This window comes from Eulemur rufifrons, chromosome 21 (genome assembly GCF_041146395.1).
Source record: "Eulemur rufifrons isolate Redbay chromosome 21, OSU_ERuf_1, whole genome shotgun sequence".
NCBI lineage: Eukaryota > Metazoa > Chordata > Mammalia > Primates > Lemuridae > Eulemur > Eulemur rufifrons.
The window spans coordinates 6,030,174-6,043,073 of NC_091003.1; the positions used below are offsets into that span (position 1 = coordinate 6,030,174).

Here is a 12,900-nt window from a genome sequence, read left to right on the forward strand (position 1 = left end):
GTGTTAGACAAGCTTCATCCTGGCATGCATCATAGTGCTGTTGGCTGTTAGCAATGAGTCAACAACATAAAAATATCTTTAGACAGGAATACACATAAAACAAGGTTACATATTGATCAGCTGGAAGATATGACCAGAGGCTCACAGGAACCTCAACCCCGTAAGTCCTCTAGGAGCAACAGTTCAGTATCTGCTAATTCAGTGCTCACGGTGACTTTATAGAATGTAAGTACTGTAAATAACAAGAAATGACTACATATACTTCAGTTATTATTCATGTAACTTTTCGTAGGTTTGAAATTTGCAAACTAAAATGTTGGAAAAAAAATTTTTTTAAAAACTCTGCTTAGAGGCTCACCTGAATGGGGCACCAGGAGCAAGAGCCCAGACCCAACAAACACAGACATGAGAAGCAGGTGTCCCATAACAGTGTATTTATGCATCACACACACACATACACACGCACACACTCGACACTGACCAGGAGGGAGGTCGAGACGGAAAGGACAGGAAGCACCAGGTGGCACTGGCACAGGGGAGAAGGGGGGACAAAGGGAGCTTCTGGCCCCACTCGAGCCCCCACTGCCTCCTAACAGGAAGTGCACCGGAAGCTGGAAGAACAGGAAGTGCTTATTCTCTTAGAGGAAAGTTTCAAAGTGCAGAAATTTCTTTTACAAAAAGCCTTTTCCCTCTACTCTCTGCCCCCCAGTGGAGCCCAGCCCCCTGCACAGGCCGTCCCTCTGTAAGGCTGGGGCAGGACAAGGTCATGGGGAAGGGCGTTAGGCCAAAGCTCTGGAGGGCCCAGACCAAGGGCTTAGGCGTAGTGGCTGCCGGGTGTCAGGGGGTGGTCCCCTCTGTGGTCCAGCTGGTCCTGCAAGCGCGCAAACTCAGCCAGCTCATTGAGCTCCTGGAACTGTCGGTCCGTCTTGTGGCTGACCAGTGAGCGGTAGAAGTGGACAGCAAAGACGATAAAGACCAGGCCGAAGGGGACCATGATGGCGGTGGAGGCGATGGCAGCTGCCTGGCCTGGGGTGATACCGCCAGCGCCACTACTGCTGCTGTCGTTGGCGACTGCACCACCAGTTGGGGGCTTGGTGGGCCGTGGCTGGCCTGGCTGCTTCTTGAGGGGCAAGAACTTGACCCAGCAGAGCAGTACAACCTCGGCCAGGAAGAGCAGCGTGCCGATCACAGTGGAGAAGGCCCAGGCCAGCTCGATGTGGCGGTGCATGCGCTCATGGGGCGACTCCTTGACCGAGTTGAGGTTGTGCACATTGCTCACTGCCTCGATGTTGGGTAGGATGCAGGTGCTGATCATGAGCGCGAACAGGTGCACGGCCACCAGCACTGTGGTGCAGATGCTGAAGGCGATGAGTAGCCCCAGCGGGTAGTCGTGGTCAGTGTCCAGCTGCACTTCCACCATCGCCACCTGCGGGGGAAGGGAGACCAGCGGGTGAGTGCCAGCACAGTCCTGGCCCACATAGCCATGCTCAAATCCTCACTCTCCCCCGTCAGGCTCTGGGACCCTGGGCCAGTCGCTTGGCCTCTCTGAGCCTCAGTTTCTACAAGTATATAATAGGGATATTAAGGCTCGCCCATCTGGGGTTAAGAAGTGGAAGTTACTGGTGAAGAAAGCAGGTTTGGAGCCAAAGCTGTGTGAGCTCACTAGCTGTGTGACCTTGGGAAAGTCACTTAACCTCTCTGAGCCTCAACTTAACTATAAAATAGGGCATTTAAAAAAAATGCATTTAAATAAAAAAAAGCAGGCCAGGTACAGTGGCTCATGCCTATAATTCTAGCACTTTGGAGGCCGAAGTGGAAGGATCACTTAAGCCCAGGAGTTCCAGACCAGCCTGGCAATAGTGAGAACCTGTCTCTACAAAAAATAAAATAAAATAAAAATTAGCTGGGCATGGTGGTGTGTGCCTGTACTCCCAGCTACTCAGGAGGCTGAGGCAGGAGGATCATTTGAGCCCAGGAGTTGGAGGCTGCAGTGAGCTATGCTGACACCACTGCACTCCAGCCTGGGCAATACAGCAAGACTCTGTCTCAAAAAAAAATCAGTCACTAACCCCCATCCCTGCTGGCCCCACATCCTCACACCCAAGCAGAGGGATGGTGGCTGGACAGGTGACAGCCCTCCTAGGACACACCAAGGCCCTTCCTGAGAACACAGTACAACGACCCCACAAATGCCAAGAGAGGCTTCCCAGAAGTGACGGGTTCAACTCTCCTGCTGGCTGCACAGCCAGCACGCCCTGGGGCTGTCTCCTCCACAGCCTGGGGGCTACGCACTAGCTGCTCCCCATTTCCTGGAGACTCATGGACCTGAGGTCACCGGGGGCATGCTCGCTCTGGGCTTGCCACCCGCTGCCTCTCACCTGGGCCTTGAAAATCACCCCCATGTGAAGGAGCCAGCTCATCAGATCTGGGCCGGGAGCAGCGGGTGACAGGCAGGTGGCTAAGCTCAGCCAGTGAGGGCTGGAGGGATGGGGGATGGGCGGACAGCGGGCACCAATGGCAATAACACCATCAAGGACAGGGACTCTTCATGAAGTGTGCACTACATACTCGGCAGGCTCAGGGCAAGGCTGGCGCCGAAGTTTATCCGCAGGCAGGCAGGGAACTCCTGCAGCCGGCCCCTCCTTATGCCCAGCAAGGGGGGTGGGCTCCCTCCTTCCCCACCAGCTTTCCTTCTGCCAGGCTGCCTGGCTTCGAACCCTGACTCTCCTGCCCTTTATTAGGCTGTGTGGCTCTGGCAAGTTCCATGGACTTTCCCCGCCTCAGTTTCCACATCTGTAAAATGGGAATAATGGCACATGTCCCAAAGGGTTGTTGTGAGGACTGAGCTCAACCATGTAAAACACTCAGTGCCTGGCACATAATAAACCCTCAATGAGAGCTTTGCTATTATCATTCGGTTTAGAAACTTCATCCCCAAACCCACTGTCTCTACCTGAAATCCTCCCGGAGGGGCACATGCAGGCAGAGAGAATAACAGGGCCCAATGGGCAGGCCGGGGTTCTAGCCCAGGAACTGCCCGTTTCATCTTTCACTGTGTGATGTTGGTCAAGACCCTCCCCTCTACCTGTAAAAGGAGAAGGGGGCGATTTAGGGTCACGGTCTAGAGCTGACGTGGGGTCTGACACCACTGAGAATCTTGTGAAAACAGTGGATATTCGCCTTAAAACATCCAGGTATGTATTAATTCACCAGACGCCCCAATTTCAATGGGCTTCACAGCCTTTTGCCCAAGAATTCCCACAATTGATGATTGTATGTACTTTTCAACCTAAGAGTTTATAAAACATTTCAAGCTCATATAAATTTGGGGCAGTGCCATCAGGATTTCAACTGTTTTTGAAATCACTGGTGGCCTAAAGCCAACCCCGAGAATTCTTAGTACATGCGGGCATGCGGGTGAGGGGCACCACACGGGACAGGCCACCAGAGCAGGGCACATCCCGTGGCTCCCTGGCCCCAGCCCTCAGGCCTGCCCACACCTGAGAAAGGGGGCTCCCTCCAGCAGCCACCTCCTGCCACCTCCCCAGCCCCAGCACTTCCTCTTCCTGTTTTGGCCTGCTGCCCCGGAACCTGAAACCGGAGAGAGGACAAGCAGCAGAGGCCACTGCTTGGCTGCCCCCCGTCCACCGCTATTTATCCACTCACCGGAAATGCCTGGAGCCCTCAGGCAGGTCAGGCTCTGAGCTGGGCGCTGGCGGTGTACACAGGGGACGGGGGAGCTGCACACAGGTGTACACTCCCAATGTGCCCCCCACCTGTGCTCACCTGCGCCCCAGCCACCCCTGAGGCAGTGTATCTCCCCACATAGAGCCGTTGAGAGCACAGGCCCGCACCACACCATTGGGCACAAACTGGCTCCTGCACTCACAAAGCTGGTGACCTTGGACAAGGATTTCAACCTCTCTGTGCCACAGCTTCCGTATCTGTAAAACTGGGGCCAACTTCTCACGGTCGTTAAGAGGAGCCAATGAGTCGATACACATGAAGCCCTTAGAACAAGACCTGGTATGCAATAAACTGAGGTGTCAATGACTACTGGTAATATCATTATTCTCCTTTCACAAATGAGGAAACTGAGGCTCAGAGAGGTGAGGTCAGCTGTCCGATGGGTTACACTTCTGTTGGATTCAAACTCAAGTCCAACTGGCTCGAAAGCCTGGGTAACAGTGAGGGTAACTGAAGAGATTAAATGAAGTTTTGACGTGTAAATGTATAGCACGTGGTCAGCCACAGACGTTCAGTAAGTCTTAGGTAAAAAGCAAAACACACAGGCGGGCGCTGCCTATAGTCCCAGCTACTCCAGAGGCCCTGGCGGGAGGATCACTTGAACCCAGCAGTTCAAGGCCAGCGTTGGCAACATAGGGAGACCTCACCTCTAAAAAAGACAGAAAGGGAAAGAAAAGTAGAGAAAACCACAGAGGTTGAAGTGGAAGAGAAGTAGCCCCTGGACTCCCTGAGTTCAGGCTGGAGAGGGCCGACCCTGCACGCCCGTGTTCCAGTCCCCACTCTGGGCCTCAGGCATAAGGAGAGTGTGTGCCCCAAACCACACCTGGCCAGATGGTCACCTCCACAAGACAGAGACCACCATGCTCTACACCATTTGTCACACCCACAGGCTCCAGGGCCAAAAAACAGCAGCTGTTGGGACACACCCAGCCAAAATTAACCAGCCCTCCCTAAGGTCTTGGGCGAGGGGGAGGCTAAGCCCTCCAAGGAAGAGGAAGGGGCCTGCTGCCCTGCTCCGGAAGAAACCCCATTGCCCTCGCCGGACCCTACAATTCCTGGAACTCTGGCCACATACGCAGGCTGTATGTGCCGTTCCCACATTTGGGACCAAGTTCAATGCCACGAGGCTGTGTGAAAGAACGATTCGGAGTGAGAAGAAAGGAACCACTGGCACAAGTCATGGAGCTTGAGGCAAACGTCACAGGAATAAATGCCACTGCTTTTTCCAGGATGTTTCCTGCTTGGGAAATCTCCCCATGGGTGGGGACAGCAAAGTCAGGGGGCCTTGCAGATCTGGCAGCTGACTCCCAGGGCCCCAGCCGAGGCCCAGAGCGTCCCAGGGCGATCAGATCAGATTGCATGCAGCTTCACAAGGTAAATATAGCCCGTTAACCCAAAATAAACAGCCTCCGGCCAGCCATGGGCCTGCTTGAACCTGGCTACACGGGTCCTAAAGGGATAGAGAGGGCGAGAGACAGCCAGCCCCACCTCATGCTGGTCCACAGGCGCCCCCCCCCCCCCAGAGGGGACGCTAAACCTCAAATGAGAGCCAAAGAAGAGGATTATGTAATTCTGCCCAGGGTACGGCCTGGCTGGCTGGCGCTGACTTTGCCAGGTGTTTGCCCACCCCGCCCAAATGCCAACCACCTCTCCTCACTGCTGCTGGGCTCCATGGAGACCCGGGCAGCTCTCCCACGTCGGGCCTGACCTCAGCACCCACAGCGGGGAGACCCAACCTTCCTTTCCCCAGCACCCTGAGTCTTCTCTTGTCCATGCTTTTAGGAGGATGGGTGGCTGCGCCCTGGAACACCAGGGCCTCTAAGCCACAGTCACTGGGGGTTACCCAGAGTTGTCTGGGCCTGCTGGTCCCACCTCAAATGCATACCATCTATTAAGGAGATTGAAGCCTAGTCCAGCGGTTTGCAAACTCTTGACTATGACAGTCCAGTACTCCACGTTTCTATAAATAGACACACATTTATAATAGAATCAAAAGTTTCACCAAACATTTACCCTGAAAGCATGCCGATAGTCTATTCTCACCAGATGCAATGCGTGCTGCTGGTTTTTATTTCATTCCGTTCTTACTTCATTTTAAAAAATGCTGGTCACAGCTCACTAAATTTATGTCACAAGCCAGTAATAGGTTGAACCTGCAGACAGGGTGGGGGTGGGGCGGGACACAGGCCTAGACTTTCTGTTCATCTAGTTAATTCCGATTTCTTTAGGTTTTATCTTCCAAGTGACCGCTGCTCTCTGGGCTCCCAAGTGAGGACTGAGGCCAATCACTCATCCACGGAAAATAGTTACAGAGAACTTTTTTTTTTTTCTTTTTTAGTAGAGACAGGGTCTCACTCTTGTTCAGGCTGGTCTCGAACTCATGAGCTCAAGCGATCCTCCCGCCTCAGCCTCCCAGAGTGCTGGGATTACAGGCGTGAGCCCGTGAGCCACCGCACGTGGCCTGAGAAGTTACTATGTACCTGGAAGACCTTGTGGCCGCGCTGGAGACAAAGCAGAGACAGCAAGATCCCTGCCCCAGAAAGGGACACTGAGGAAGGAAGACAGGCACCAAACACTTAAGTAAATATTTTCAGACTGTGGTAAGTGCCCTCAATCGATGCTTCCCCATTATCACACCTACCAAACACATTCTAAACACAGAATTATGTGCCTTACTCTGTTTCTCCAGCATCTAGTGCTGGGTCAAGGTGGTTGGAAGAATACAGGAAGGTAAGACCTGACTTTGGGTATTTCAGCCCAGGGTGTCCACGGTTTCCAGTGGACAATTCTAGGTGATCCCCTGGAACTCAGAAGATCATATTAGAACTTCTAATGACATTCATTGATGCTTTAGCTTATCCTTCCCACTTTCCTATTTTTTATTTTTACGTATGTTTATAATAGCAAGACGTTTTATTAGAATGCATATACAATTTGCAAGCATACAAATATTAAGGCTGGTGCTGAAAATATTTTCAACAGGGGTATGAGCTCAAAAGATTGGAGACCACAGCTTAGATGAGGGGTCAGCAAACTCTGGCTTACAGACTGTGGTTTTTGTAAATAAAGTTTTATTGGCATAAAGCCATGCCCATTCACTTACATATTGTCTGTGGCTGCTTTCCAGCTACAATGGTGGAGTTGAGTAGTCACCACTGAGACCACATGCCGCCTTTACAGACAAAGTTGGCTGACACCTAGGTTAGAACAATGCTCCCCAAAGAGCACTGTCAAATAGCAGTCCCACAAGATTCTCCTCCAGAGAAAACAGTCTGTGGTCCTATCAGTCTGAGATATCCCTTCTGGGGAGCAAAGTAAAGGATTCTTAGAAATTCCATGGGAGACAAATCTGCTATGTTTTTTTTTTTTTGAGACAGAGTCTCACTCTGTTGCCCAGGCTAGAGTGCCATGGAGTCAGCCTAGCTCACAGCAACCTCAGACTCCTGGGCTCAAGCGATCCTTCTGCCTCAGCCTCCCAAGTAGCTGGGACTACAGGCATGCACCACCATGCCTGGCTAAGTTTTTCTATATATTTTTAGTTGTCCAGCTAATTTCTTTCTATTTTTTCAGCAGAGACGGGATCTCACTCTTGCTCAGGCTGGTCTCAAACTCCTGAGCGGAAACGATCCACCTGCCTCGGCCTCCCAGAGTGCTAGGATTACAGGCGTCAGCCACTGCGCCCCGCTGAAATCTGCTATGTTTAAATTTTATATTCAGTTTTATTTCTCCAAGAGAACCCTATCGCTCACCCCTACCCAACACTGATTACTACGGGGCTGCCTCAGGAAATCTATGCAGCGTTCTCCTTCACCAGCCAGGGATCCAGCAACCAGCAGGGCTCAACACTGCTCCTGGCCGAAAATTCCAGAAATATGCCACAGGCATTTGTGCAATTTTACAAAAGGCTTCTTTGCTGGGCAGGGAGCGCCCGCCCCTTGGAGCATTCAGCAAAATTCCGTTTACACGTAGCCCAGTGTGCAAATCCAGCGTGCAGAATAGTGTATCTGGAAGACTTCAAAGGCTCGGTTATCAACCAGCAAGAGGGATGGTAGCGAGAGCATGGCAGAGAGGAAGAGGCTCCCAGTCAGGCAGACCAGAGCTGAATTCTACTAGCTGGGTCATCTGAGTCTCTAGGAGCCTCTAGGCTCAGGTTTCCTGTCCACAGTACATACTTTTAAGAACTATTGTGAGGATTAAGTAGGAAAGAAAGAAAAGGCTTCAGGCTCATGCCTGGCATAACACGGGTTCAGTAAATAGTAACCACCACCATCATCATTATGGAACTCATAATGTAACTCCTCTGTCTAAAACCTTCAATGGCTCCCTACTGCCAATACAAGAGTTTACACTTCCTAAACAGCTAATCAAGGCCCTTCATCATCTTGCCTGGCCAGATTCATTTTTCTCTACTACTCTCTACACACCCTCGACCCCAGCCACACCAGCCCCGCATGTTTCCCCCACATATTGTAATTTCTTATCTCTGTAATGGTTCCTGCCATTTCCTCTGACCAGAGGGTCAGAACTCCACCACCCTCAAGGCTCAGCTAGAATCAGATTCTTCTAACTCAGTAAACCCTTATGAAGCAGCCCCAACACGTGGGGAACAAGGGTGAGAAGTGCTCTGCAAATATTAACTCAATGAATCCTCACACCAAAGTTGGTACTATTGTCCCATTTTATAGATGAGGAAACTGAGGCCCAGAAAGGTTTAGTGATTTCCCCAAGGTCTCACAGTTCTAAGAGGTAGAGCTGGGATTTGAACCCAAGTTGGCTAGCTCGCGTGTCTGTTCTCTTACTTTGTTCTACTATATTTGAGCCTCTCAGCTCTGTCTTCCTACCACTCTCTGATGCTTCCTCTCCCATTGCAAAGGGACTACACCACAGGCACAGGGCTCTGCAGTGTAGCAGCCAGGCGGCCTCGGGCAAGTCATTCAGCTAGATGACCACCAACCCTCGCCTGGTTGTAGGAAGATCACACAAGATGGCCCATGTGGCACAGTGTGTAGCCTACTGCGAGAGCCCGATCAACAACAGCAGTAATGATGACTATCAGTGAGTAGTACTATGGGTAGAAATAACAATTTCTCATTTCCATGGCCCCTGCGCTCCAAACATGTCACAGAGGCCCAATAATGTGTTATGATTTGAGCCCTTCCTTCCAACTCATTTTCACAGAAATTCCAAACAACTTCTGAACCCGCTCTGTAACCTGGGAACAAAAGGGTGCTGGTGGGCAGAGAACTTGAGGAGGCAGATAATCCAAAAATAATTGATCTCAGGTCGTGGAAAGCATTTTGTTTACGGCAGCAGGCTGACCTTCCCAATTATCTTCTGCTTAGGCTAATGTTACAGCCTGCCCTCCCCAGCAGACTGGGTCACCACGTGTGCTCGCCAGTCCTGTGGGAGACAGGGTCAGGCCGAGGCTGGCTGCCTCTCAAGAGGTAAACTGAGGCACAGATGGCCTGAATCAAAGCCCATAGGAGTACACCAGGCTCAAGAAGCGCTGTAGGATGCTGATCATATGCTACATCCAGTTTGGGTGCTCACCGCAGCTGAGGCCTGCTGTTTCCAGAAATGCTGTCTGGAGCAAGAATCTCATCTGCAGACCACAGAGGGTCTGGCCAAGGTGTACATCATCAGATCCTGAAAATCCCTAAATGCTTCTCGGGCCCAGTCTGGCCTCAGAATGAATCCAAATGTCAGTCCCTGGCAGGGTAGGGTCTTTGCCATCTTTGTGCGCATGAGAAAACTGGCCTCGAAGAAGTAAAGCCACTTGCAGAGGTCCCAAGGCCTATGCCCACGACTTCATGAACACCTGGCCAGGACCTGCCACCCAGGAAGTGGGGAACCTCTCAATCCCCTCCAGGCTTTTGGGGAGACCCTCTCTCAACCACACCTGGTGAGCCAGGTGAGACTGGCATCTTCAGCAACCCTCCCACCCCCTGGAGAGCAAAGGTCATGTCAGCTCCTCTGGGTTTCCAGGTCTCTGGGAAGGAAGCCTTCTGGGGGGCAGGAAGTTGGTTGTGCTGACTCACAGGCCAAAGGAGAGTACTCCAGGAAACTTGTCACTCTGTTGCCATGGCACTGAGGCTGCCTGGCACCCCCTCCTCTCTGAAGCACACTCACAGGCTAAGTGTCGGCAGTGGGGGTGGGGCGTGGTCAGACCTGCCCTGCTGACCCCCACCCTGTACCCCATCCCATCTCTTCAACAGATTTCCAGCTTCACGGCAAAGGCGGTTACCTTCTTGTAACCGCTGCCCCAGAATGGAGGCTGTCATGAGGTTCAGCCCTTCCCTGCCTGCACAACTTTGGAGATTCCATCAACAGAGCCAGGAAGCCTTTTCTGCTCAGCAAAGAGAAAATGAAGGTCCCCAAGAGACCGACTGGGTAAGCCAAGGCCCACCCATTGCCACTGGCTGCCTCAGCCTCCTGACTTCCCCACACTGCTTTTAGCAAGAGGAAGAAGGAGGTGCTATTTGACTATGAGGCCTGCCTTGTTTGGGAGGAAGAAAGGACTTGAAAAGGCAGGAAAGTGTCACCCCTTTGGATCCTCACCTCTTAACAGTACAAAGGGGCCTGGGGCAGCCATGAATTCATGAGCACAAAAAAAAAAAAAACGGGAATGGGGCCAAGCACAGAGGCTCCCCTAACACTTTGGCAGGAGGATCGCTTGAGCCCAGGAGTTCGAGGTTGCAGTGAACTATGATGAAGCCACTGCACTCCAGCCTGGGTGACAGAGCAATATCCTGTCTCAAAAAAAAAAAAAAAAAAAAGGCAATGGTCACCATCTTAAACCCCAGCAATGTAATGAAAAGCTGACAACTGGTGGCTCCCTCCCCTCAAGTTGTAAAACTTTCCTTGGCTTAAAAGTAACTTTTTTGCTCTATTTCTCATTCTCTAGGCCTGGGCCTAACATGTCCTTGGCTGGACATTGATCAGAGCTCCATACACCAAAAATGGCACAAGTGCCTAAGCAAGTTTTGGATGCCGGCAGACCTGGGTTCAAATTCAGCTCTACCAGACTAGCTGTGTGGCCTTGGGAAAGTCCTCTGACAAAATCATCTCAAAGGGCTGACGAGGGGTGAGCCTGGAATTTAGGGAACCTACACATAGTGTAGTGCCTAGCACATAGCGAGTGTTTGGTAAACATCAGGTATTCTCACAGATTGCTCAGGCACAAGGCAGAGATTGGTTTCTTAGGATTTGGGACAGATAGAACAGAGAAGCCCATCATATCTAAACTGAAAAGTAGGGTGCTACCCCTTTACACACACACAGTCTCTCTCTGATCTCCTTTTAGGGGCTTCCTCAGTTTCATTTTCCAAGTCAGAGAAACTTCTGAATAGCAGCCTTCATTTACTGATTCAGAAATCAAGGCCCAGAGAAGGAGAGTGATTTGCCTGAGGTCACACAGGCAGCAAGTGGCAGAGCCTGACCCCCAATCTGGCCTTCCCACTGAGTCCTAGAGGCCTCTAAAAAAATTCAGGCTCTGCTGCACTGGCTCACTTGTTTGTGGAACACAGGGAGAGTCCCAGACACACTCCCTTCCCAAGAAAACACGAAGGGTGCAGCCACTCCCTCCCTCAAGGCTCAGCTCACTCCGGAGGGAGGCAGGAGTGCTCTGGGCTACAGAACTAGGGGGAAGGGGGCAGACCCCATTCATGCAGGCTGATGTCACCAAAAGTGATAATAATGTACTTATTATGCAGTGCCCTGCCCCAGAGACTCCAAGATTCCAGGCCTGAAGGTATCTCCACAGCCACTTTTGGGCCTCACCCACCCCACCCCTCAGAAGCTTTTACTCCAGCCCCTTGGGACATGAAGGGACGAAAAATATGCCTACCCCCTAAATCAAGAAAGAGACCATTCAACAGGAACATGTCCCACCCTCCTCCCCCACACCCAGTGACTCAGTGGCAAGTTTCTGGAGAAGAAAATGAGGGTGGGGAGCGGTTGTCAAACCCCCAGGCTGAGGCTCTCGGAACATGCAGTGGAAAAAGGGTGTCAGGACATCCCCTCCACTAGCTGGTAAAAGAATGTGGCCGATACCTTCAGGCCTCAGGTGCGGGGGCACTAGATAGCTCTGGAGTCTCTCCTCATCTCAACCTCCTGACACCTGTCCCCAGATAGGTCAGACCCTTTGAGTCCTTCTCTTCCCCGTGAACACATGTGGGACTGGCTTACAGATCTAACTTTGGGGGTGCATCGTTCTTGCTGTGTTCCTCTCCCCTTGCGGCAGCAGGCTTGTCCACACGAAGGCACCTGTTGCCCACCACACCTCACGTCCGTCCAGCACCTCTGGCCCCCCTCCAGCGCCCACGACAGCGTCTCCCAGCTCTTCCCCTCACTCCAGGCCAGGCCGGCCTGCTCCCCAGTGGCCCCCGGGCGGGAGCGGTCAGGACAAGAGGGGGTAGGGCAGGGCGGCCCGAGCTCACCATGGCGAAGCCGGAGAGCAGAGCTGAGGTCCGGCTGGAGGCTTTGAGCTTGGCGCGGCTCAAGTAGAGCTTGCGCCAGGACAGCGCCTGCATGGAGTGCTCGTTGAGGCTCATCACCTCGGAATAACTCTGGCCGATCCACTCCGGGTAGGTGACGGCGGGCGGCGGCGGCGGCGGCGGGGACCCCGGGGGCTCCCCGTCCCCGCTGCGGCGGCTCCGGCGGCTGCCGCTGGCGGTGCTGCCGCCGCTGAGGGGAAGCTCGGGGCTGCTGCTGCTCGGGGGCGGGGCGGGCTCCGGATGCATGGAGCACGCCGCGAAGGCGCGGGCCGGCCCGGGCGCCCGCGAAGGCAGCCCGCCGCACCTCCGCCTCCCCCGGAGGCAGCCGCCGCCGGCCCCCACGCGGGCCCGACCTTGCCGGCCCGCCGCACACACCCAGGAGGTCAGGAAGCGCCCGCAGACCCGCGACGCCGCTTGCCAAAGCCCCCGGCGGTCGGGACGCCAGCCTGCGCGGGCCAGCGTCCCCGATCTCGGGGCCCGGACCCCCGGCGCGCGCCCCGATTGGCCACCGCCCCGACTGGTTTGCATGCGCCCCGCCCACCCGGGCGCCCCGCCCACCGGGAGGTAGGCGGTGTCGGCGCGAGTCATGTGACCAGCCTCCTCCGACGGCACCGCCCACAGTCCCCGGCGCGCCGCAGCCCGCGCCCGCGCCCGCGCC

The 12,900-nt window shown here is 53.5% G+C and overlaps 1 protein-coding gene across 2 annotated transcripts; it reads right to left on the minus strand.

Moving 5' to 3' along the window:
• Positions 1-355: 355 nt before the first annotated feature.
• Positions 356-12,679, minus strand: LOC138401462 (calcium release-activated calcium channel protein 1). 2 transcript variants are annotated; one of them, XM_069496909.1, is made up of 3 exons: positions 12,186-12,679; positions 1,101-1,426; positions 356-1,049 (listed from the first exon to the last, which is right to left on the minus strand). In XM_069496909.1, the coding sequence occupies exons 1-3, from the start codon at positions 12,486-12,488 to the stop codon at positions 815-817; spliced, it is 864 nt and encodes a 287-aa protein (XP_069353010.1). In that variant the 5' UTR covers positions 12,489-12,679; the 3' UTR covers positions 356-814. The 2 variants fall into 2 exon arrangements, with proteins under 2 accessions (XP_069353010.1, XP_069353009.1); XM_069496908.1 differs by having other exon boundaries at positions 356-1,426.
• Between the last annotated feature and the right edge of the window lie 221 nt (positions 12,680-12,900).